The 25,481-nt window shown below is 57.5% G+C and overlaps 1 protein-coding gene and 1 long non-coding RNA gene across 8 annotated transcripts in view; one reads left to right on the forward strand and one right to left on the reverse strand.

The window, feature by feature from the left end:
• The window catches only part of CTNNBIP1 (catenin beta interacting protein 1), a 42,979-nt gene extending 24,875 nt beyond the window's left edge, over positions 1-18,104 (forward strand). For 2 of the 4 annotated variants that reach the window (XM_053660611.1, XM_037165708.2), the window contains 3 exons: positions 716-832; positions 1,413-1,503; positions 15,731-18,104. In XM_053660611.1, the coding sequence (XP_053516586.1) occupies positions 737-832; positions 1,413-1,503; positions 15,731-15,789 (246 nt within the window). In that variant the 5' untranslated portion in view covers positions 716-736 and the 3' untranslated portion in view covers positions 15,790-18,104. Of the gene's footprint in view, positions 1-5; positions 75-715; positions 833-1,412; positions 1,504-2,031; positions 3,134-15,730 lie in introns of those variants that run through there. The other 2 variants (XM_037165707.2, XM_053660610.1) reach the window with 2 other exon arrangements.
• Positions 16,187-23,652, reverse strand: LOC119064123 (uncharacterized). Of its 4 annotated transcripts, none has more exons than XR_008390708.1 (6): positions 23,428-23,652; positions 23,069-23,191; positions 22,428-22,581; positions 18,916-19,008; positions 17,889-18,006; positions 16,187-16,248 (listed from the first exon to the last, which is right to left on the reverse strand). It is a non-coding gene; the product is annotated as an uncharacterized LOC119064123 (long non-coding RNA). The 4 variants fall into 4 exon arrangements; XR_008390709.1 differs by lacking the exon at positions 23,428-23,652 and adding an exon at positions 21,111-21,313 and having other exon boundaries at positions 23,069-23,418; XR_005085308.2 differs by lacking the exon at positions 23,428-23,652 and having other exon boundaries at positions 23,069-23,418.
• Between the last annotated feature and the right edge of the window lie 1,829 nt (positions 23,653-25,481).

Raw genomic sequence — 25,481 nt, forward strand, 5'->3', positions numbered from 1 at the left:
ACGCCTGGCTTCCTTTCCGCCGGCTCCTCCCGGAGGGGAAACCCTGGGACTTCTCTCCGGGGACCTTGCTGCAGGTGGGGTCCTCACTGCACCTGGACGCAGCTGCCACCACAGGAGCCACCCTCAGACAGACGGGGTGGGCTTGGGGGGTAGCGACAGGGACCATGGACGAGCGCCTCGGCCCCACCGTCCTGGGCCCTCCTGTCCCCATCGAGGGACTCCTTGGAGCCCAGCCCAGGAGCCGGCCTCTTGAACACGTCAGGGGCTTTGGCTGAGAGCGCTGCCTTGGGGTTTGGGGGCTGGGTGCTGATCTCACAGTGTCTCCAGCACAGGCCCTGGCCAGCTGCCTCTGACCACACTTTTGCTCCTGGGGAGAGTTGCTTGCTTTGAAAATCTGGGACACTTTGGGGGTCGTGTAGCACATCGCTTGTGGCTCATAGCAGGAGCCTTGCTGCGGGGGTGGCCAGAAGGTAGAGCCGGCCAGCAGGCCGGCCAGCTCGGGCTCCCTGGGCCTGGCAGCTCTTCACACAGAGGGGGCGCCAGCGCCTGCTGTGGGTCCAGGGATGAGTCCTGTTGGGGTGACTGGGAGTGAGGGGCAGCAGGAACCTCACCCCCAGCTCTGGGCTCTCAGAAGTGAGACCTTGCTGCACGGTGGGCTGCCTGGCCTGTCTCCACCTGGCCCTGACACCCGCTCATGTCTCTCCTTGCTCCACAGGATCCCAGAGCTGGCCAGGGGATGAACCGCGAGGGGGCTCCCGGGAAGAGTCCGGAGGAGATGTACATTCAGCAGAAGGTCCGGGTGCTGCTCATGCTGAGGAAGATGGGGTCAAACGTGAGTGCCTGTGGGGTGTCGAGCCACAGCCCCCAGGGAGGGTGCCGGTGCGGGCAGAGCAGAGGCTGTAGCCGCTGCCCGTGGCAGCTGCAGTCAGGGAAGGGGGATGCTGAGCCTGCGCTTTGGCTCTGTGGCTGGTTCATGGGGCACAGAGTCCAGTGTGTGAGTCCCAGGAGCACTGGCGGGGCAGTCTTCCTCCCTCCGGGCCAGGGGGGTGAGAGTTCTGACACCCGACCTTCCCTCCGTCTGCTCTCCCAGCCCAGCCTCCTCTCCCAGGGCCCGTCCGAGGGGCACTGGGCAGGACAGGCACCGGGAGGGCAGCAGACGTGCAGGAGCACTCCCCCAAGCTGGGCCTGCATCTGCCTGGTAACCCTGTGTTGCCCTCGAGTCCAGCCTCTGCTCTGAGTGGCAAAGGCCCCGTGGGCCGTTTCCGGGGTGGAAGGGGTGCTCGCTCCGTGACCGAGGGGTCAAATCTCCAGGGAACAGAGGAGGAGGCGCCTCCCGGGGATCGAGCAGGCCTTGGCAGGTGCCTTCAGAAGCGGTGGCTCGCCCCTCACCTGCAGCTCTCTCGCCCTCGCAGCTGACGGCCAGCGAGGAGGAGTTCCTGCGCACCTACGCGGGGGTCGTCAACAGCCAGCTGAGCCAGCTGCCACAGCACTCCATCGACCAGGGTGAGTCCGCCGCCTGCGGCCGGCCACACCCTTCCCGGAAGCATGGCTGCAGCCCTTCCAGATGGGGGTCCGTGAGAAACAAGGAGGGCCACAGCCCTCTCCCACCCTCGGAGCTGAGCCCTAAGTAGCGGCTACATCAAGCCAAGGGGCCCCCGGGTGCCTCCTGCCTGGTCTCAGCCTGGTGGGGTCTGTCTCTAGGCCTGGGGGAGGCAAGAAATGGAGGCATCTGGGGGCCCCTTCACTACAGAGGCTCTGATGGTTGCATCCCTCAGCCTTTGGCCTGCCCCCTGCCCCCCCAGCACCTTGTCCAGGGTTAGTGAACCTGGCCTTGTGTGCTAGGCCTGGGGACAGGCTACCCAGTGGCTGGGGTGCTCCTGGCTGTGCCCAGCCGGGAGGCCCACTGTGTGCCCTTGGGAGTTATTTCTTTTTTGGGTGTCCTCACCCAAGCACAGTAGTGGTAGTGGGTGGCATCTGCGTGTGTTATCTAGAGCATGTGCTAAGTGCTTGATGCATTTCATTTAATTGCAGATCACTACTGTTTGTATTACTTGCAATAAGCTGGCAAGGCAACTGGAGTTCAGATGCAACAAGTCACTGCCCTTGGTCGTGCAGCCAGTTACCAGGGGGCACAGGGTGCAGACCTGCAGCCTGACTCCGGACCTGGGTCTTGGGCCCGTCCCTGTGTTCTGGAGTGGCCGAGGCTGCTGGGGGTCCTCCTTTCTGGAAGGCTTATCCTGATTCTTCAGCCCAGTTTCCTGACCAGCGCCTTCTAGTTACTTTCTTTTGTTCTTATTGCACTTAGTTTGAACCATTGGTTATGAAATAGTGTAGACACGTCCGCTGGGTGGGTGGGGGCTCTGCAGGCAGAGTGCTGGGGGTGCGTGTGCCCATCCTTGAGGCCAAGGGAAAGAGCAGGTCTGGCCCACAGGGCTGCTTGTCTTGGAGTTGCCCTTGTTCTCCTGGATGTCACAGGGCTCTGCCCTGGCTCAGGGCCCAGTTCCCAAGCTCTGACGCTGGGTGTGACCAGGCCCATGCACCTAACTCAGCAGAAACGTACAGGACGTCCCAGCGGCTCAACAGTCGCTCGCCATTGGGCCGCCTGTTCTGTGCCAGCTGCACTGTGGGCGGAGCTGGGAGGGAGACAAGGGGTGTGCAGTCGGCCCCTGCCCCTCCTGGCGTGTTTTCCGGGAGCACACTTCTCTCCTAGGCTGACCTGGATTTCTAGCCCAGGCCCTTCTCCCCAGCAGCTGAACCATCTCTCCCTGAAACCCTCACAGTTCTGTGTCCCTGGCCCCTTATCTGTCCTCCTACCCTGGTCTGGGGTCACTGAGTTAACCTGAATTTGAGCTGGGGGGCAGGGGCGTGGGATAGGAATACCTGCAGTTGAATGCTCTTAATGGAAAAATCAAGGTAAGCTGTACAACCATATGTCAGCATGGAAAACAGCACAGACACCCCTCCCCCCACACTCACGCATGTGTGTGTACAAAAAAAGCTGAAGAAAAATACACAGGCTGTTCATAGAAAATTTTGATAGAGTGTAAAACCATATAAGGGACTTCCACTTTACAAGTCACATGTTTTTGTTAAACTGATTTTTTTTTACATTGCATATCCATTTCTTTTGTAATAAGAGAAGTTTCAAAAAGTATTTTTGTGAGAACTCTTTATCTTGCTCAGCTAAAGCAACAACTGAGAATACAAATGAGCTCTTGGGAGTGGTTTAAGGAGGTCACATTGACCTCACCTGGCCTGAAACTGCTCAGCAGTCAGGAGCGAGCCACAACTGTATGGGTGGGACCGTGTGGGTCCCAGGGTCTGGGCCCTTCGGAGTGCAGGGTGTCCTTGGGCCAGCCGGGCCAGCCTCACACACGCCTCTCTCCGGGAAGCAGGCTTCTGGTGCTGACCCGGGAGGCTGGTGGCGGGTGCAGTTCTCCACTGCTGGGTGCCCTGCAGGCTGCCCCTCACCTGCGTGGTCACCTCATGGGAAGGCATGTTCTGCAGAAAGCCCCACGAATTCCTGTGGACCCTGAGCTGGAGATAGGCTGGCAGCTGAGCCTGGAAGAGCTTCACGCACGTGCTGTTATTCTCTGTGGACCCAAAGGTGCTAAAAACACACAAGAACAACCAAAGAGCAGCAGGTCTAGTCTCTCCCTCGGTGCTCCCAGGTGCAAGCCCAAGGGCAGAACCTTACGTTTCTGTCCTTACCAAGTGACAGTCAGCTAATATTCTAGTCTGCCTACTTTTGCGTTGGCAGAGACAACCTCAGCTGCTGCCACAGGGCATGCTGCTGTCAGAGGTTCCAGAGCTGCCCAGGTAGCAAGAGTTCTGGCTCACTGCTTCCAGTGCAGGGCACCCCTGCACGAAAGACCCCCAAAGACCTGGGAGCAGAAGCCTGGTGTGAGTGCCTCCTGCCACCAGGTGGCGCTGTCTCTCAGCATATGCCCACACTCCCTCCGGGATGCCTGCAACCTATTGCTGTTCCAGCTCCCCTCGGCAGGGGGCCTGAGGCCACCTGACCCACCGTGGACCAGTACTTGCTTTAATCTTGGGGTCCTACCCACAACCTCCAGACCCACACGCACTTCCTCTCTGTGGCATTCCTCACCCACTGCAATCTGATGCTGCACCCCACACTTGTTCTCCTGGCCTCCTTCCTCCCCCTTCCGCCCTTGCCAAACTTGTGTCGAGAATCTGCTGGGTCCAGGCAGGTGCTGGAGACCCTAGCACGTGGGCCCTCCCCCCCCGGGGCTCACTAAACAGTTCCAGCAGAGAGCTCCAGCCGCACCCCAGTACTGAACTGAACGGTGGGCATGCCTCCGGAAGCCCTGCTTTTCATTTTCGTTCCTTGTCTTGCATGATGCACACATCTCTCTCTCTCTCCCCTCCCCTAAATTTCCACCTCTCTCTGCTCACGCCCCCAGCGAACAGCCTCTTTCCCTTCATCACGCTGGTCTCCCCCACCTTGGGCCTCTCCACGCTGCTCAGCCTCATGCACTCTCTCTGGGAGCTCACCAGTGCGGCGACTTCAGCAGGTGTGCACTCGCAGCCCAGCCCCCGCTGCCGACCCCAGAGCTCCGTGGGCAGCGCTGTGGCCTCACACTGATGTCTCCCACTCAGCAGCCCCAGGGTCACAACCTTCCTCACCTGCATCCTCTGTAGTGACACACATGCCACCCCCGTACCCCGTGTCCTCCTCTCATCCCCACGTACCTAGTTAGTACCGAGCCTTTTGAGCCTCCCGCCTAATGCTCCTGAGATCTGCTTCGTCCTCCATTGCGGTGGGAACCCCCGCTGTGGTCTGGGCCCAGGTTGGTTCTTGTCTCTTTTGCTGCAACAGCTGCTCACCGGCGCCTTGACTTCTTACTGCCCCCACCGCGCACTTTCTACCCACGGCCAGGGGGACTTTTGAAGGCCACATCCGCAGGTCTCTTCCTGACTCAAACCCTTTCAGTGGCTCTCTTCTGCTTCGGGATAGAATAGCCCCCTTAGCATGACAAGCAAGACCCCCTGCCCACCTGCAACACAGGGACCTCAAGCACCATGAACAGCACAGTGAATGGCTTTTAGCTCCTGCCTCAGGCCATGCGCATCACGCCCTCTGCCTGTGCACTGGACTCCTCCGCCCCCGCAGGCCAGGCGCTCCTGTAGTTTCCATCACACGTATTCCTGGGCTGTGCTGCTCCCACACTGTCTCCTCTTCTATCTCCCGACCAGCTCTGAGCTCCTTGTATTTGTGGGGCCCAGACAGGCAGAGCCTCGGAGCCAACCCTCTGAGCACTCTCCCCTGGCCCCTGACGGTGGCCAGGCAGAGCTGACTTTGACCCGAAGGAAATTGGTGCTTCTCCAGGAAGGGCACCTTGCCGAGAAGGCCTGGCTGCAGCTTCCGAAACCGGCGGGACGGAATGTCCATCCCGGCCTGTCCCTGCCAGTGCTCCCCTCCCTGTCGTACAAGCTGACCCTTTGTCCTGGCCATAAAGTAAGGCACAGTCATCGGAGAAAACCAGGGAGAGAGAAGCTGCCGAGAAGCTTCAAGGACCAGATCCTGGGACGTAACTGTAACCTCTGTTACCTTAAGTTTAATTTCCTGTCCGTCTTTAAAACACGCACCTAGTTCCATCATAAAGTCGGGACCGTACACTGTAAACATTCTACTATCCATGTGAACATCCACTTATTTTTTACTTATGATAATTTTACAATGTTCTTCAACAACTTTCAGGAAAACATTTTAGCAATTGCAGAATGTGCAGCCGTATGGCCCTGCCGTATACATCTATGTATCTTTTTTCTCCCATCCTTTATTGTTCCACATTCGTTTCTCATTTTCGCTGTTAATCACGATAACAGCAGACATTCACTGCGGTCCTCCTCTGAGCCCAGTTTCTTGTCCAGAGTTTTCCCGGTGGATCCTCGTGCCAGGCCTGTGAGGCGGGCGCTGTCCCTGGCCCACATTCAGGATGAAATGACAGGCCGGAGAGGCAAAGCGACGAGCCAAAGGTGGAGGGACAGAGCCCGTCAGTGTGGGGCCTGGGTGGGCCGTGCGTTGCACACCCTGTGTGTAAATCTTCCTTTGCTTTAAGGTAAACTCTAGGAGCAGCTCGCAGGCCATGTGCATTTTTAAGCAAAGCAGCATTTTACTTAACAGACAGTGGGGATTTGGGCAGTTAACATGGAATTTTAGGAGGGCACAGAAAAAATTGGGAAGAGTCTACCACTGCTGTTGTTTTGGGCCCTGTAGTTTCGAAGGTGCTGGTTCTCTGAGAGGACCAGTGTCTTCCTGCCCCGGCACCACACAGGGGACAGGGCACCCAGCCAGTGCCAGTCCCGGGTCCCCAATGTACTTTGCAGAGGCCCCCCCATAGCCAGTCACCTGCAGAACTGTCATCCTTGAGTGCTGCTTTGTAGAGGCCCCTGTCCAGGTGTTCTGGGGCTGTAAGAGACCCATCTCGACATGGCCCGTTTTGCTAAGGAAGCTCTTGTCCCTTCTCTTCCCCTCTCCTTGGCCTGGGAGCTGCTTTACTGGCTCGGCAGCTCCACCCACCTGTTCTGGCCTCCGCCTGATCACACTTTTCTGTAGGAGACTTTCCAGGGAAGGTCCCCTACAGCCTGGAGCCAGCTGGGCTCTCTCAGGGCTTTGCTGGCTTTGCCCCTCGGAAGCCAAGGCTGCTGGCTGAAGGCACGCTGCCAGAGAGCCTAAAATAGGTCCTTTGGTCTCGGGCTACGCTGGAACCTTGGTAAAGTAGCTGTGGCCACGGGCAAAGCCGCAGGGAGCCAGGAGCTCGCAGGGGGTGGCCCACCCATGTCGCTTCACAGCCGATGGCCCCACTGGACCCTCTCAGCGGCTCTCCGCACAGGTGCTGGCACCATCCTGCCCATTCTGCAGCCAGTGCGGGTCCTGGAATCCTCTCAGACACCTTTCCGTCCTCTCACCTCCTCCATGCAGTCCTCCCGGGCCTCTTTCAGGCCGGCGCAGCCCCTCCTCTGGCTCCTGAGCAGTGTCCCCAGTCATACATTACGTCAGAACCCCCGTGGGGCCAGGGTCTGCACTGTGTCCAGCTTCGGACACAGAGCGGGGGTTTGTTGGACCTGCACATGGACCAAGACTTCTCCCAGAGGCCCCCGAGGTGACAAACTGGACCGAAATGATGGTCAGGCCCCGGGAGAATCCCACTCTGTGGGATGGGAAGCTAATCTTCTTTAACTTTAATCAACACTTACATGAGAATTACCTGTAACCTAAAAACTTCAAAACGGAGCCGGAAAATTCACACATACGTTGAATCTAACAGAAAAATCAACCAAAAAGACTTGGTATGTGATAACTTGAATTACAAAAAAACCCACAAACCCCAGAAAGGAGGAAGAATGTGCTGAAGCACAGTCCAGTTGCTCAACTCCACCTCTGGTTCTGGCCCAGGAAGGGCTGGAACCCTTCCCGGGTGGGAGACGGCAGAAGACCCCCCCCCCATCCCACACTAGGCGTGGTCCGGCCCAGAGCTGGGCTCGGGGTACCAGCACCCACAGAGGCAGCCCGAGCAGCAGGTCAGGAGGCCCCACAGCCTGCTGGGAGCCAGCTCCATGCTCCGCCCAGGTGCCTCACCTTCCAGCAGCCTGGGTGCCTGGTGACCGTTGTCACCGGGGAGGCCAGTAGGTGCCACCAAGCCTGGAGGCCCGCTTTGGCTGTGAAGACCTCGGTGGATCAGAGCTACTGTCCCCATGGCAACCAGTGTCTTGCTATCTCTGGGTAAATCCATCCCCTCGGGAGTTTTGGGCATCAGAGCTGAGATGTATAGAACCCTGGGCTCCTAGGCTTTGCCTGCTGAAAGCAGGGATGCTGCCCAGCGCTTGGCGTTTGTCTGGGGGGACGCCTAGTCCAGGGTGGCGTTCAAGCCTCCTCTCTGGGGAAGCGTTCCCCCTTGGCACAGGGTCTGCGACCTGCTTTTCCAGGGGCCCTGCTGCCTGGCTCACCTCCCCAGAGCTGGTGGCTGAGTCACTGCAGTTTTGCTCAGCTGGGTAGCAGACTCTAGTTGGTATAGCCAGTGACAATGACCAGAAGGTCACTGGGTAAAGAGGTACCACCACCAAAATCACATGGTCAGAGAAGGAGCATGTGGTCATGTTTCCTCTCTGGCCCACGGCCCGGGGCATGGAGGGTGTCCAGGTCTGGCCATCCGGGTTCCCTGGATGGCTTTGAGCGCCTAGCCAGGCTTGATGCCCTTTGCCATCCCCCACCTGTAGTGAGTGGTGTGGGAGTTTGGAGGCTGCGATTTCAGGGATGTATCCCTGAGTTTCTCGGCCCCAGTGGTTTACCCTCCTTGGGAAGGTGTTAGGCCCCTTTGGGAGAGCAGGTCAGGAGATCCCTGCCCCAACATGTCTGGCCCTGGGGTAGTTCTGGGAAGACCTGGCCAGTGAGGGTTACAGGGGGTTCAGGGAGCTTCCTGTCCCCAGAGCCCGTGGTTGTGGGGGGCTGGGCTTAGAGGAGCCCATGGCTCCAGACTGGGTGATGTGGGCGCCCCCATCCATGGCAGGTGCCACTTCTGGGAGTAGTAGTCCCTTATCTGTGGGCGAGGGCGAGACTCCAGGAGGCTTTCTCAGCCAGGTCTGAGGAACAGACCTCAAGTGCCCTCACTCCACCCTTCGGCCTCAGGGTCAAGGCCGCCTCCCTGTCCCTCTTTCTGTCCTTTCTCACCCACCATCACTGACCCAGCTGTAACCACACAGCCTGTAAAAGTACGTCTGACAATTCCAGAAACAGACAAGACCTGAGGTGATGTACCAGACCTTTTTGCAAAGACTTTAACTTAGAGCCTCAAATGTCGAGCCAGGCTGTGCAGATGCTGGGGCCGCATCTCATGCCTCGGGGGCTTTCTCCAAACCACACTGCCCCCTGCGCCCCAGCACCTCCGAGGGAGCCGGGCTCCCTGGTGGCCCCGGGCAGCCTCCCTTGGGGCAGCCGGGACCTGGGCCGGGCCAAGGGTGGTGCTGCTGTGCACAGCCTGAGCTGGGCTTTCCATGCTGCTGTTGTGAATTCATCCGGAGCTCGCGCACGGACCAGTGACCCTATTGTCTGGCTCCCGCCCCCAGCTGGGGGCCAGCTTCCCTTTTTTAAGCTCCTGCATATTTGTCATTTTTCCGTCTCCAGTCACTTGACTGGACTCTGTGAAAGGGGCAAAGCCGGCCTTGGGCGGGGGCTGGGACGGCCTGCAGGGTGCCCTGCCTCCGTTCAGAGCTGCGCCTCGCCAGTGCCTCGGCCCTGCTTTCCATGGCAGGCCAGCCTGGGACCAGGGAGGTGTCCAGCAGGCAGTGGGCCTGGGCGGGGCGTGGGGACAGGGACAGGCCTCTGGGGGCAGAGCTGCTGCTCCCAGGGTGACGCTCTGGGCTCCATGCTGAGTTTTCTCCAGGGCACTCTAGGGCTGCTCCGATGTGTTTTCTCAGTCCAGCGTTTGGTTCTCTTCTGACGGGGGTGGACGTATTGGCCGTCTCTGGCTGGAGGCCTGAGCAGCCACGTTGCTCGGGGAGACCGGAAATCAGTCGCTCCCTCTCCAGAGGGCATGGCAGTGCGGGCGTGGGTGGACTCGGGGTTTGTGTCCTGCACGGCTGCCTCTGAGGCGCTGAGCTGCTTTCTGTCTCTGAGCTCACAGGGTCCAAAACACAGCTCCTCCTGTGCCCTGGGGGATTTCCCTGGGCCTATGAATGTGCGCGTGAGCGAGATAGAGCCCTATGGAATGTTCTTCCCAGTGGGAAAACAAGGTCACGTCAACACGTCACCGTGGAGTCATTCTGATGCTGGCCGCCATGGCCTGGCTGACTCGAGGTGCCATTTCAGCAGTGGTGGTCAGGGTAGGGGAACCTCCAGGGGGCGGGTTGCAGAGACTGGCATAGAGGACAAGAGCTGTGAGATAGACTTGGGGAAGAGCGTTGAGGCAGAGGAAGCCGCAAGTGCAAAGGCCCTGGGGTGCAAGTCCTTGTGCCTGGAGGCCGGCCAGGAGCCCCTGTGGTGGGGGGGCGCAGTGGGGGGCGAGGGGTTGTGCAGGCATCCAGCTCGCTGTGTAGAGCTGGAGTTTACTCCGAATGGAACAAGATGCCTTGCAATAAGATGCCTTTGGAGAGTTTTGAACAAAGGAATGGCCAGTCTGACCTGTGTTTCTAAGAACTTCCTTCTGACTGCTGTGTGGAAAACGGACTGTTGGGGCCAGCAGTTGGGTGGGGGTCTAGGAACAGAAAGTGCTGAAAGACTAGTGGGGGGGTGTGAACTGGGGCGGTGGCAGGGGGAACGGTGAGGATGTACGGTATTCAGGTTCTACTGTACAGGTAGAGTCAACAGGACTTGCTGATGTGTCGTGTGTGGAGAGGGGACAGGAATGGGGCGATCAGGAAGACCCCAGGGTTTTTGACCTGAGCCTGGACCAGAGAAGGGAGGAGCGGTCAGCTGGGATGGGAAGGCTGTGGGTGGGGACCGGTTCGGGCGCTGGCCACTTGCCATTGCCACCAGCGATGGAGGGTTCTGGTCTCTCCACGTCCTTGCTGATACTTGTTACTGCCTCCCTGTTTGCTTCCTGCCGCCCTAGTGGGTGGGAAGTGGGGCCTCACTGTGGTTTGAGTTTGCGTTTCCATGACAACTGGTGATGTGCATCCCGTGCCTGTTGGCCACTCACATGTCTATTCAGGCTCTTTGCTCGTTTTCAAAGTTCAGTTGTTTCACTTTTTATAATTATTGAGTTCTTATTTAAAATTTCAGACACCAGCCCCTCACCAGATGTACGCATTGCACACACTTCCTCCCGCTCCACTCTTTCCACTCTTTTTATAGTTCCCTTTAAAGCACAAGAAGTTTCTAACTTGGATGAAGCCCAAATTATCTGGCTTTCTACTTTATCTGGCTTTGCTTTGAGTATTGTGTCTAAGCAACCCCTCCCTGACCCAAGGTCACGGAGATTCACTCCTATGTTCTTTTCAAGGGTGTTGTAACACTAGCCCGCGTGTGTAGGTTGCCGGGGCATTTTCGGTTAACCTTTTAATGTGGCGCGAGTCGAGGGCCCAGTTTCCTCCTGTGCATGTGGATGTCCAGTTATTCCAGCACCATTTGTCCACTTCTTTCCCGCCGAGTCACCATGGCACCCCTGTGAGAACTTGACCGGCATGAATAGGAGGGGCCACTTCTGATCTCTCAGTTCTGTTCCGTCCATCTGCGCGTCTGTCCTCATGTCCTTATGCCGCTCGGTCTTGTTTACCGCAGCTTCACAGTAAGTTTTCTAAAGATTTTATTTCGTTCGTTTTAGAGAGAGGGAAATGATGGGAGTGATAGAGGGAGAGAGACAGCGACCAGTTGCCCCTCGCATGGGCTCTCACCTGTAACCCGGCCTGCAACCCAGGTGTGGGCCCCGCGTGGGAATCACCTGGCGATCTCTGGGTTTGCAGGGGGACGCCCGGCGCACTGAGCCAGACCAGTCAGGGCTTTGTGGTGAGTTTTAAACCCCGAAAGTGTGAATCCAACTTTGTCCTTTCTCATGGTTGTTTTGACAATTCTGGATTCTAGTATCTTCATATGAATTTTAAGAACAGCTTGTCAATTTTTGAAAACAAAAAAAGGGGAGCTGAGATTTTGATAGGAATTGTTTGAATTTTTTTTTACTCTTTTAAAAATATATATATATATATATATATATATATATATATATATATATATATATATTTAGTTTTTAGAAAGAGGTGAAGGGAAGGAGAAAGAGTGGGAGAGAAACATCAATGTGTGGTTGCCTCTCACACGCCCCCCCACTGGGAACTGGCCTGCAACCCAGGCATGTGCCCTGACTGGGAATCGAACAGGCAACCCTTTGCTGCACAGGCCTGTGCTCAGTCTACTGAGCTACACCAGCCAGGGCTGTTTTGAATTTTTTCAGCAATGTTTTGAGCAATGATGTTTTATATATTTTAGAGTACAAATTTTGTACATTGGTTAAATTTATTTTTACTAAATTTATTAATTTTGATGCTATGGTAAGTGAAATTGTTTTTTTTGTTGTTGTTTTTTTGTTTTTTTGTTTAAGATTTTATTTATTTATCTTTAGAGGGGAAGGGAAGGAGAGAGGGAGAGAAACATCAATGTATGGTTGCCTTTCATGCGTCCCCTGCTGGGTACTGGCCTGCAGGGAACCGGCCTGCAACCCTGGTATGTGTCCTGACTGGGAATCGAACCTCGATTGTCTGGTTCGAAAATTGTTTTTCTAAGTTTATTGTCAGAGTATTCATTGGTAGTGTATAGAAATACAAATAATTTTGTATATTGATCCTATACCATGTAACTTTAACTTGTGTGTTAGTTCTAATAATTTTTTTTAATTGGGTTCCTTAGGGTTTTTTATATGTGAGATCCGGGTCATCTACAAATGTAGTTTTACTTCTTCTTTTCCAATTTGCGTGCCTTTTATTTCTTTTCCTTGCTGGATTGCCCCGGATAGAACTTTCAACACAACATTGAGTGGAAACGTGAGATCTCAGACTTCCTCCTCTTCCTCCTGACCTTGAGGGGGAAGAGCACCCAGTCTCTCGTCATTAAGTGTGATAACAGCTGTGGTTTCTGGTGAATGCCCTTTCCCAGGCTGCAGAAGTTCCTTCTAAGTTCCTTCTACTCCTGGTGTATTGGAGGGTTTGTTTTTTTTTTTAAACAAAGGGTTTTTTTCTTTCTTTTAAAAAGAATTTTAAATTTCTCTGTAGAGGAGAAGGGAAGGAGAGAGGGAGAGAAATATCAATGTGTGGTTGTCTCTTGTGTGCCCCCTGCTGGGAGCTGGCCTGCAACCCAGGCATCTGCCCTGACTGGGAATCGAACCGGGATCCTTAGGTTCATAGGTCAGCACTCAGTCCACTGAGCTACACCAGCCAGGGCTGTTGGAGGTTCTGACCATGGAGAGGTGTTGAATTTTGTCAGATGTGTTTTCTGTGTCTTTTTGGATGATTAAATGTTTTTTGTCCCTTTTTCTAATTCTTTAATTGATTTTCTGATGTTAAACCAACCTTGCATTCCTGGGATACATCTCATTGGTCAGAGTATGTAATGATTTCTATGTGTTGCTTTTTCCAGCTTGCTAGTACTTTTTTCTGTATTTTTGCATGCCATAGGTACCATGAGCATCTATGTGGTTTTTTCCCTTGTGATGTATTTGTCAGGTTCTGGCTACTTTTGTCTTCTGCTGTGTTAGTGAGCATGGGCAGGAGAGACAGACGGACCAGATTCCCTGCTCCTGGACTCACCCAGGTCCAGGGGGGTGGGCGGGCAGAAGCTCTGGGCCAGGTCCAGACAGTGGGCACGGGAGGACTCGTGGGAGGACTCGTGGGGGCGCCCGGCCTCGCTGTGACGTGGGGGAGGAAACCTAGCTGGCTGCCTGGAGGAGAGGGCCAGGCCTGCTGGCCTCTGTGCAGTGTCCTCCTGTTCTGAGCCCCACGATTCCATGACAGTGAGGGCACCCAAGGGGGACACCACATGCTGGCCTCTAAAGGACAAGGAGGGACTGCGGCAGCTACCCTCTGAGGCCCCTCCCGGCTCTCAGCCCCAGCAGTTTGACTCAGGATGACTGGCAGAGCGGCTCAGCCCCCGGGGGTGACCAGCCCAGATGCGTTGGAGAAAAGGAGAGGCAAGGGGTGTCCACACCTAGAGGCCGGCCGGGGTCATGGCCAGACCGGTGGGGAAGGATGGGTGTCGGCGCCGGTGCTGAGGCTAGGTCAGGGAATGCTCTGGAAGAGCCTCCCTGCTCTTGGGCCCCAAAGGAAAGCAGATCCCTGTGTGGAGGCCTGGAAATCAGCAGGGCCCTTTAAGGACAGAACTGGGTCCAGAACGGGCAGCAGCTCTGTGGGCCCTTTCCACACACGGCTCCCGCTGCAGGGTGGGCGGCTCTATAAATGAGAGCCGTGGGTTCCCAGCCTTCCCCACCCTGGCCGGGGATGGAGCCACCAGCTGGCAGTGTGGCACAGGCTGGACTCTGGCAAGTCCTCTGCCTCAGGTGTCTTGTTAAATGGTCACCAGACTCCCTGGGTGACCTTGAGGCGGTTACTTCCTTCCCCAACTCTCAGGGTGTGGCCTGGATGCACACACCGGGAAGCTGTGGGCCCGGGCTGGGTCCAGGAAGCCAGGGGCCCTCCCCTCTGCCGACTGTCCATTCCCCCCGGGGGCCGCCAGTGCCCTTTCTGTGACTGCAGCTCAGGACAGAGGCCCCAGTGCCTGGGAGAAAGCCCCCAAGACAGGCCAGGAAAGAGGCGAGTGGGCGCCACTGCTCATTGCAGCCCAGGCGTCTCCCTCCCGCCCCCCCACTGGTTGGCGCGCTGGGGAGACTTCACCAGGGAAAAGCCAGCATCTGTTGGGTAACCAGCTCGGCTGCCGTGCAGGGTATGATGTAATCCTGGATGCGGCGGTTGCTAGGAAAATTCTGCCTGCAGTCATATTGCGTGGTCCTGGGGCGGAGGGACTGAGGCGAGAATAGAACATTCCCGAGAAGACACAGGAAGGGTTTGCAGGGCTTCCCGAGCGAAGGAGCCCCATCCCCAGGAGTCGGGCCCTCAGAGCTCCTTCCCAGAACCCTGTTCCCCTGTCCAGAGTGAGCTGCTCAGAACCCCGTCGAGGCAGGGGGGGGTGGTTACCGCGCCTTGTGCTCTGGTGCCGAACCGAAGGCACTTGTCTACCATGTTCCACCCTTGTGGACAGACCCTCCTTCTGCCGCACCTGTGGCGGGGCACCCCCTCCACTGTCCACGAGGCAGGACAGGCAGGAAGGGGGTCCGTAGGGGACTGCCAGTGTGAGGGCAAGAGTGCCCTGCATGCGGCGTGGACGAAGCGGCCAGTGCCGTGCCTGGGGGTGGAGTCCGTCGTGCTCTCGACTCCGTTTCTCAGGCCAAAAGCTCCGCCGTGCACCTCCCACACTGGCTGGCCCTTAGGTGGCCTTTCCGTGTCTGCTGCTCCAATCCGCCCCTCCCTGGAGAATTCCTCCAGTTAGTACAGAGGACAAGCATATCCGAAAGGCCACGGGCACCTGACTGTCCTTTGGAAAGAGGGGAGAAAGTGGCAGGACTCAGAGGGCCAGGGCCCAGGAGGTGAAGGAGGACCACCGGTTACCTCACCTGCCCTGCAGGGTCTGAGCCTCAGGCTCAGGTCAATATTTCCAGCACTTTCCCTCCCCACTTTTGCTTTTCTGGCTGCATGTCAGAACCTGTCCAATGGAAAACAGGACAAAGGAAGTGATTTCATGAGTGCCTGGACCAGATCCTCAAATCTACAAGAGTCATAAAGATTATGGCCATTATCTGTCTCCACGGGAGCCAGGCCGACTGTGGGCCGGAGACAGGCCTGGCTGTGCTCCTGGGAACAGGTGTCGGGTTTGGCAAAGAGAAATGGCTCCGAAGGGTCCCTGGCTTTGGTGGTTTTGGAGCAGGGGGTCCGAGCAGGGCCTCGCTCCAGGCCAGCAGCCCTGGTTCTCCCACTCTTTCTTAGCCGTGTGGCTTTAAGCAGGCCTGAGCCTCACCCCGGCCCACGGCCCCATAGCCCTGCAGGAGGGTTGGCTGGCACACCCCCTGGCCAGGCTGCGAGGAAGGCCTGGAGCGGAGGTGGGCTTCCTCAGAAACACTTTGCGCTGGGGAGGGTGGACTGCCGCTGCCCCTGAGGGCCAGGCCTCCTGGCCTGGTCCCGGGCTGCAGCCGGGTGTCAGGGCCCCGCCCAGCAAGCCTCTTCCCCTGGTCTGCAGGCGCAGAAGACGTGGTGATGGCGTTTTCCAGGTCGGAGACAGAGGACCGGAGGCAGTAGCGACGGACCCCTTGGAACACCCTGAAAGCTGGCAAGGGCCAAGAGATCTGCGTGGACCTCGTCCAGCTGAGCGGCAGCAAGCAGGTCACCTTCCCCACCCTCGGCACCCCACCCACCCCGCCCCACGGCCACTCAGCAGGGCCGCATGGAGGAAAACTCCAGTGGTGTGGCTCTCATTGGCTTAAAGGGACGGACTCACGATTGGCTTCAGGAAGAAACCCTTTTATTTTTAAATCTTGACCAACGGAAACCTTTTATTTTTATTTCTGACTCTTTTTTTTTTTTTAATTTGCTCTTCGGTATATGGCTTCCCAAGAAGCTCTCTGAGCTCCGGTGCTTTATTTGGGTCACTTTTTGGGAGCGTGAAGATGTCGGATTGGCTGGCTGATGGGAAACAGTGTTTTTCTTTGATTGGCTGCAGGTGTTCTGCTGATGGCACCAGCTTCTCTCTTTCGAATGCTGAAAACAGGGTTTGGGACATTGGTTGTTATATTTGACTTGGAAAAAAAAGAAAGAAACCAAGTGCGCTTTGCAATATTTATTACACAGAGCTTGCTGCTTTTACATGTTTTGTGTTTGCATTCGATTGGCTTTCGGTAGGTGTTTGGTTTCCCATCGGCTCACCCATGACCCCCCCCGCCCGTTGCCATGGCCTCTGCGGCCGGGTCCACCTGGACAGTGCGTTTGCGTTAATGGCCACACCTGGGTCTGCCAGCAAGGGGGCCTCGAGGACCCCGAGCAGGATGCATAGCTGGAAAACGGGGCCCCCAGGAGATCTGCGTGGTTGTGAAGGAGCGGTCTGGGGCTTAGAGGTGACCAACTGTTAGCCGGGATTTATATGCATCACTTCCAGGAGCCGGCAGCCAGCCAGCTTCCCTGGCCGGGATGGAACTGCCCCTCCAGCCCGCCCGTGCTGAGCCGAGGCGAACGGCGCTGGGCAGCTCTGCTCTGTCGCCGTTCCTGCTGTATCCCACTTCCCGAGGCCTTGTCTGGGGGCTGCTCCTCCTGCACAGGGTAGGAGCTGCTCCCCCAGCTGCAATACCCCACCATGTAGCACAGGTCTCTGCCAAGGGGTCCGGAACCCACCCACCCACAGACCCCAGCTGGGCTCACAAAGCCAGCGAGTGCTTTGACCCCAAATGCCACCCTCCTACCCCCCAGCAAGGCTCCAGAGGCATCTGCTACTGGGACTGCAGGTCCCGGCCAGCACATGGGCTCTCTCATCGGGGCCTGAACCTCCCGCTGCTCTGCCCTCCAAAGGGTCTCTCCACGTCAGCCCGGAAGGGACAGCGACAGTGTTCATCTACAGAGCGCTTCCTTGAGCCAGGCCTACCAGGCTGGCATTCCAGCCCAGCCTGAGAAACACCTTGCAGAGCCCTGTCTTTGAATGGCTGCGGGCACCCCAAGTCTTCCTACCTGCCCTCCCTCCCCCGGGGGGGCAGCCACCCTTCTCCCTCATCTCTCACAGGGGTGGCATCTGGGTGCCAAGGCAGAGGGAGATGCTGGCCTCAGAGAGGGAAGCCTTCGCCCCCCCCCCCCCCCCACCGCCCCAGGCAGATGCCCATTCCTGCCCTCAGGACCCAGAAGCAAGAGAAGACTCTCAGAGCTAAACACGCCCCTTCTCCAGTCTCCGGCCTCTGCAGAGCACAGGGGCTGACTGTCACAATGCCCCAGGTGTGATCCCTGGAGAGCCCTGTGGTCCATGGGAGGGTCACACTGTGCTGAAACTCACCCAGAAGGAGGACTCGAGTGTGGGGGCCTGGACCCCGTGTCCCATGCTCCTCCGTGTACAGTCCCCTGGCCCTGGTGGCTGACTGTTAACTTCAAAGGCTGTTGGTCCCCAGGGGACAAGGACTGTGGGGACCCCAGTAGGGGCCTCAGAGCATCTTATCCCAGGGGCCAGTGTGTGCACACATGTACAGGTGTGAGCACACACACTTACAAATACACTCACGCTCAGCTCGGTGCCCCGCAGCTCCGAGCGGAGCTCCCAGCAGAGCCCCTGGGGAAAGGTGTGTCTCTCGGTCCCCTCCCTCCGGGTTGCAGTGTCTGTTGTCAGGTGTAGACGCCAGTGTCGCTGGCTGCCCCTCTCTTTGTACCTGTTGCTCCCGTCCAGGGTCCGTGCCATGGCCCATGCTGTGTTCTCTGCCCCAGCCTGTCCTTGTCAAGGTCATGGCCCCCCTCTTGTAACAGTGGTGGCCCACTCTGTCTCATCTTCTGAAGGGGAAAAGTGAAAGTGTGGCTGTGGTTTCCTATTTCAACTAAAAACCTATGTCTGTTGGAGAAGAAAATTAGCAATAAAGATTTTTAATAGCCTGGTGTGTGAGCCGAGTCATCTCCCTCAGAGTTGGGGGCATCTGCCAACTTCCTCACATCGCCTGGGCTGCACCGCCGAGCCCCTCCCTGCCCACAAAGGCGCCAGATTGCTGGTCGAATTGTCTGTGATCCGGAGTGGAGCTCGGGGTTTGGAAGAATTTCCGGATCTACCCAGCCCAGCCGACAGGTCTATAGGAAGGCGAACCCCCCTTTTTGACCTGGAGATTCCAAATATCATCCTAGATGAGACTGAGGCCAGCAACCTCTCCAGGTGACCTCACCCTCCCCGGTCCTGAGCCGACACTGAGAACGCCATAGGCGTGGGGCGCTCCCCTGCTGCTCGCACCCCAGCGTCCTGTGGGATCTCAGCGCGCTGGCAGCGGAGGTCCAGGCAGAATGGCTGTCCCTCCCGTCGTCCCAGAAACGGAAGATTTTTTGGTGCGTAGATGCCATCCAAGTGTGGAAGCTGTAGTCATTTCTGCTTTAGGAATTTTTGCTTGGGAAGCATTTTCTAGAATTTTTCATTTCCACACTTCATCATCCCATTTTAGTCTTTTTTTTTTTTCCTAATTACAGACTCACTGCTTCTATTTCCTTTCCCAAGAGTTTCACTGGGTGCTAAGTGCTACCGGGTTTATGGAATATGGTGACAGACGACACAGTTGCCATCATTCAGGCTTAGTGTCGAGACAGACATGGGGGTTATCTAGCAGCCCATGAGGTGGCCAGATGTGTGAGCCCCTCTGAAACATCCCTGAAAAGGGCCTGTCCCGTCTTTGCTTGAATACCCTGGGGAACTCACTACCTCACCTGATAGCACATTCCACCTTCAGACTTTCATTCTCGCACGGAGTTGATCCGCCTTCTCTGGAACTTCCTTTTCCAGGAAGGACTTCACAGTTACTGAAAGAAAGACAAAACGAGACAGCTGTGTTATCTAGAAGTTACCTAGACACACATATCAACGGCCCCTGTTAGGCATAGAATTCCCCCACCCCCACCCCAGGGCTCCGAGTGGCACTGTGGGGTGGTTAACCTTGGAGTTGGTCGGCTCTTCTAAGCAGGGCCATTGAGCACAGCAGGAGGGGCCGGTGGGCCCTGGTCCTGCCTGCCCAGCCCCCACAGGCCTGGGGTGGGCACAGTTAACAAATGAGGAGATTGAGGCACGAAGTGGCAGGGACGGGCTGAGAAAGGGGAGCCCTCCCGGAGCTGACTCCCCTGGTCTGTAATGGGAGTCTGGCCACATAAGAAAGACGACACTCCAGCAGGCAGAGAGAGGACACTGGGGGCAGTGCGGGGTCTTTCACGGTCCCTCGGCCCACACAGCAGCCGCCCTCCACAGCTGCCTTCCCAGACGGGCAGGATGAGACAGCTGGGGGCCAGGTCGGCCCGGAGAGGCCGGCTCCCTGCTTTGTAGGTGTGTCCCAGCCCTGGGGGGAGGGCGGCGGAGAATGAATGAAGTGCTCCGTCGCCCTGTCCCCACAGGTGAAGAGCAGCAGTGAGAATCCAGGCTGCTCCAGCCTTTGAGTGGGAGGGCCCTTTGTGGCAGCCAAACCAAAAAACGATCCCTTCGGGGCACCTGGTTCAGGGTGGGGTGGGGAGCTCTGAGGCCCCAGGGGACCCCGTCACCACCCATCTGCCCTGCCTTCCTGGGCTGGTCCTCTCTCTCTCCCCTGCCCCTCTCCCTGCTGCTCACAGCTGGCCACCCCTTTCCCTGTCCTGGAGACAAAATCAGCCCAGACCGACTCCGAGGCTGTATTTAGGAAACACTTCTCTGTCTAATGAACGTTCTCTTCTGGGGTAACAGCTGGGTGTTTAGGAAATTTCAGAGGGCTTGAGGGTACCATGGCTGCTAGTCCTAATTTAAAGAAAGTCCTCCTCAAAGGATAAGGGTGGTGAAATGTGTTCTGGATATGAGCCAGGGACTTGCCTTCACTTTCCTCCTTGGCATTGGAACCGCCCCCTCAGGGCCGGTTTCCCAAGGATGGTTTCTGCCAGGCCTTCAGGCGCCGAGGTCAGGGGAGCTGGCGACTGTTGACGAGCCGAGCCCCACCCTGCCTGGGCCTCTTGCCGAGTCCCCAGGGAAGGAGCAGAGTGTGCAGCAGGTGGCAACACACCCTGTTTGCACACCTGTGGGAGACCCCCTACCTGCACAGCCCCGGGAGGTGACTGGAGACCCAGAGCCTCTGAGACTCTCCACCTCCTGGCCCTGGGCCTTGGCCTTGGCTGTGGAAGGAGGTGGGTTTTTACAAACACCTGCTGTGCAGGTGTCTCCACATCCCAGTCTTCACACAGCAAATGTGCATGGGGTGCTGCCTGTGTGCAGGTGTGCAGCACTTCACACACACACTCTGAGTCACGTGTGAGGTAGGTAGGTAACTTCACAGAAGAGAAAATAGGTTACGGAGTTTGCTGAAGGTCACTGTGGTGCAGCCAGAACTCGGGCCCCGGCTGTCTGACCCCACACTCTGTGTAGCCGCTTCCAGCTTTGACACGAAGAGACAGGGAGGGGTGGGGAAGAAATCCTGAATCACAGGGGTGCCCATCGCCCTCTCCCAGGCCGGCTCTGAGACCCCAGGACCAGCCCGGGATGGGCCCTGTTCTGTAGCCCACCACTCCCGTTGCAGGAGGTGACTAACAGACATTTCTCAGGTGGGTCAACCCTGCGCTGGGTCCCGGGTCCCGCCCTGGCCTCCTGAATGAAGCCGCAGCCCCCCCAGACCGGACGTGAAGCTGGCCTGCCACCAGGTCCCCATGGGAACCCAACCGTCCTCCAGGCTGAGCTGGTTTTTCTAGAATCCACTGCTCCTTCACTTTGTATGACTTCCTGTCCGCAGCTGCCCTCTGACCATCCTGCCTGGATGCACACCTGCCCCCAGGGGAGGTCAGCAAAAGAGCTTCGAACTGGAGACCACAGCCCTGCCTCCCCACTGTGGTCTCTATTCTTGGCAGGTCTTGGCCTTACTTTTCTCATCTGTAAAATGGGAATAATAACACAATTGTACCTTTAACAAACTCTACACAAAAGTGCTTCGAACCCTATAAAACCATGGTCCAACGGTCTGCTCTCCTGACTTCCGATGGACCGTTTTCTGCCTCAGGACGAATCTTTGTCTTTGTGTAACTGGGGGCTGGGGAGCCATTCGTCCGGGGATCACGGTCTGGGTCTGACGCTTGGCAGCTGTGTGACTCGGGCCAAGTTATCTAACTATTGGGAGAAAGAGGAAAACAAGAGCCTCCCATAAGGCTGTTTCCAAGAATGGGAGGAGGCATGTGACAGGTTTAGCCGGGTGACCCGCCCACAGTGGGCGGTCAGCACGTGCGGTCATCATTAAGTCCCCACGAGAGTGTCCCCAACCCATCTTCTCTGCTTCTCGCCACTCACTCGGAGCAGGGCCTTGCCCTCGGCTCCTGGGGGGGAGGAGTGCAGCCCCAGGCCCAGTCAGGGGCTTGCTGGGTGCTTTTTGCTCAGAATGAGAGATGGGATGACCCTTCGACAGAAGCCAAGTCGGAGCTGCTTCCTGCTCCCCGACCTCTCTGTGCCAGGCAGCTTTGCCTGCCGCAGGAGTCCCTCCATCTTCCTGGGCCTGCGGAGTGAGGGGTCCCCCCCCCCACCCGTGGACCTAGTCGCGGCTGGCACTGGCAGGGAGGCGCCTCGAGGAGGCTGGGAGTGGGAGTCTGCTGTTCCAGGGACCCTCCTCCTCGCTCGCTTGGCTCGTGCTGAAACTCTAAATAGACTCAGAGCCAGCCAGGGAAGGGGATAAAATTAAATCCTCTATCGTGATCAAGTGGTTAAAAAAACCATCTGTCAGAGGCTCCTTCCCGCTGCAGCCGTCTCTGCTTCAGGGCCGAGGGGAGGAGGACGGGGGAGCTGCGGGGCCCCGAACCCCGCCCCTCGAGCCCCCACCCCAAGGCCTGAGGGTCCTTCTCCTACTTCCCACCCACCCCACTCCCCACTCCCATCTCGCCCAGAGCCCAGCAGAGCTGGGATGAGACCCCCGAATGCCTCTAGTGTGATGGCCCTTGTGGGAGAGACCTCCTGCACTCTGGGCTCAGACCTGGGTCTGAATCCAGACATTGCCGGCGAACTGCCTGCCTAGAGCCAGGCAGTAGGGCAGGTACAGACTGAAGAGAATTTCAAAACAATAAAACCGACTCTAAGTCTGGTTTCCCTTCTTTTCGTTTTAATTTTGTCCCCATGCATGTCAACGCTGAGCCTGGGGCTGCCCCCAGCCTGTGATCTCCTCTTAGGCTGGAGCCTGTTCAGGAGGGGCCCCTGGAGCCCGGGTGGGCGGGGTGAGTGAGACGGCCGCGGTGCCCACCTTGGCAATGGCTCTCCCAGGCCTGGCTCACCCGGCAGCCCTGGTCTCTTCCCTGAGGAACAGCAGGTGGCTGATCTGCTGGCACCTGGCAGGGCAGAGCTGTGGTCCCAGCTGGCTCAGGGAGGGAGGGCTGAGGTGGACCTTGGCTGGGGACCTAGGACACCGAGAGAGGAAACAATAGGCGATAAAAATAGACCTTTGTTTACCATAGGCCGCACATCCTCATGAGTCCTGTGGGAAAGAAAACACCAGCCAGCCAGGGCGCCAGAGCCAGCAAGAGGGGCCCCAGGTGTGGTGGAGGGGCTGCACCTGAGTGGGGAAGGGGCCTGGCCCTGGGGGAGGGGGGACGGCCCCCCCGGGGGGCCGGCCTCTCCCTCTCTCCACCGTTTCCGCAGAAGGCAGCCTCTCTGGGCCACCCCTGACTAGGCCTATTGTGCAGCCCCCCAGCCCCCCAAGACTCTGCCCAGAGTCTTGTTGGCAGGCCCAGGGGGTGCTGGCTGTGCCTGTCCACCAACCCCTTCACGCCAGACCATCCCTTGCTGGCTTGCTTGCCCCTTTGGGAGCTTGTCTCAGGGGTGGCCCAGCCACCCAGGGGAAGGCAGTCAGTGAGCTTTTCTCTGGGTGAATCTCTCCCGACCCACCCTCTGCAGCTGCGCTGGGCAGTCAGGACGGCGGCCGGCGGAGGCTTGTGCGTCCACCTGGGCGGTGGTCCCTGGCTCCTCCCCAGCAGTCAGACGGAGGGAGATGGAAGCTGGAAACTGCTCCTGAAGAAGGAAACATTTGCGGCGGTGGTGGGGGTGGGCGTGGGGCGGTCAGGTCAGGGCAACCCGGGCCCAGCCACACTGTAACCCATCCGGCCTGGGGGTTCCTGCTGGCGCTGGGTAGGCAGCTGCCAGCCCTCACTCAGGCCACCCCCTCTGGGCTGTGTGATCTCTTCAGGGCCCCAGACGTTTGTCTGGAGTGTGGGGTGGAGAAAGGGCAAGGGTGGGTGTCCTAGTACCTTGACCCTCCTCCAAGATGCAGGGAGGATAAGCTCCTGTTTGTGTGCGGAAGGCTGGAGAAGCTTATGAGATTAAGCTCCTGCAGGTCTTGCTGCAGAAGGTGAGTGTGGGGAGGGGGTGGGGCACCACAGGCTGAGGGCTGACCTCGGTCAGGGCCTGGGTGCTACAGCTCGCTCTGCCGGGAACCTTGGGCAACTCTGTCCGTGGTTCTGAGCCTCAGTTTCCCTCCAAAACAGGGTGTGGAAGCCATTGGTGCTCCTCCCCGAACACTCCCAGCTCTCTACCTTCTGGGCATCCGGAAGGAGTGAGACTTCCCCCCACCCCTCTTTCCGGTTGAGTGTGGCTGCCCTGACTTGTTTGGCCAGAGGAATGTGAATGGGCCATTTCAGGTGGAAGCTTTCAAATCCGCTCGGTCACGTTCCAGAGGCGGCTGCCCCTTCCGTCTGGGTGCTGGCGGAGCCCCTGGCCAGTCCGAGAGTGAGTGAGGAAGAGTGTTGCCCTGCTGTGCCCGAGGGTCTCAGTGTTGGAGAATCCTGGCAGCTCCCAGTCGATGAGCCTCCCTGACAGGCTGTGCCTGGGAGTCACCTGCTTTTCTGGGACCTGAGAAAACACAAGTAAGGCTGCCCCCTGGGGCCCTGCAAGGCAGCGGCTGCCGTTGGCTGCCCTTGGCATTTCGGATAAAATCTCCTTTCCCTCTTGCGGGAAGCCCAAGGTCTGGGTGACCTGCCTTCTGTGGACCTCGTGTACCAAGCCCCCGCCTCCCCGACTCTGTGCACCAGCCTCTGGCTTCCTCTGGCCCCGCAGACGTGCTGAGCCTCAGCCACTGCCTCAGGGCTTCTGCGCTTGCTGCCCACTCTGCCTGCAACATTCTTCCACGTGGCTGCCTCCTCGAGTTGCTCACGTCAGCTCAAATGCCAACCCCTGTCTCGGCCCATCCATGATGCTATAACAAAATATCACAGACTGGGCGCCTCGTACACAGCAGAAATGTATTCTTCATAGTTCTGGAGACTGGAAGACCAAGATCAGGGCGCCAGCAGGTTAAGTGCTGGTGACGGCCCTTTTCCAGATTGCAGATGCCGACTTCTCCCAGTGTCCTAGTGTGGGGAAGGGGCAGGGTGCTCTGTGCGGCCTCTTTCAGAAGAACGGGATCCCATCCACAGGCTCCGGCCTCATGACCTAAGCACCCACAGGCCCCGCCTCCAAGTACCATCACGTTGCTGGTGGGGGGGCAGGGGAGGGTTTCAACATTGGACTTTGGGAGGAGGAAAGACACAAACATTCAAATCCAGATTCTTACTGATCACCTTATTTTGCTTTCCACTCTCTGACATGCTCTTTCTCATTTTCCTGATTATTTTCTCTATCTGAAATACCCTTATTGATGAATTTCTTTCTTTGCCTATTTCTCTCTCGAGCCTCCCAGTAGAAGGTAAGCCTGTAGGGTCAGGGACCCCATCGACCTTCCTCACTGCTGTGTCCCCCGTACCTGACACACTGTGGGCTTTTGGTAAAGGCTTGTTGAATGAATGAATGAATAACCTTGACCTTGAGTGGGCTCTTCTGCTGAGCCTTCTGTCGCCTACAGGTACTGTGACCCCATTTTCTGAACTAAAATCGTGCTGACAACAAGGAAACCTGGGCCCTGTGGAGAAAAGGACATCATCTCTCTTCCTCTGGCTGAGGCCTCAGGGCAGGTTTGGGGGGGGGAGCTCTGGCACCTGTGTGGCACCCATTTCCACAGTTTTGTTAGGCCTGTCTTGGCAGGTTAATCGATTCTGGGCTACTGAAGAGGCTCGGGGACTTGTATTAGGCAGAACTTTTTGGCCTCCTGGCACCAGAAACCAAATTCCAACTGGCCTAGGTCATGGGGGAGGCTCTGAGGGTAGTTCATAAGATTAAGGCAATTTGGCAGGAACCAGAGCCTCAGGGACTGGAGGTGGAGCCTGGATGCTTCTAGAACATTCTCTCCCTCTAGGTCCTTCCATCTCTGCCTGTTTCTGCTCAATTTTGCCTTTTGGTCTCATCATCTCCTTTCAGACTGACCTCCTCG

Source organism: Artibeus jamaicensis, unplaced genomic scaffold, assembly GCF_021234435.1.
Source record: "Artibeus jamaicensis isolate MK-2021 breed Jamaican fruit bat unplaced genomic scaffold, CSHL_Jam_final scaffold_847, whole genome shotgun sequence".
In the NCBI taxonomy this organism is placed as follows: domain Eukaryota; kingdom Metazoa; phylum Chordata; class Mammalia; order Chiroptera; family Phyllostomidae; genus Artibeus; species Artibeus jamaicensis.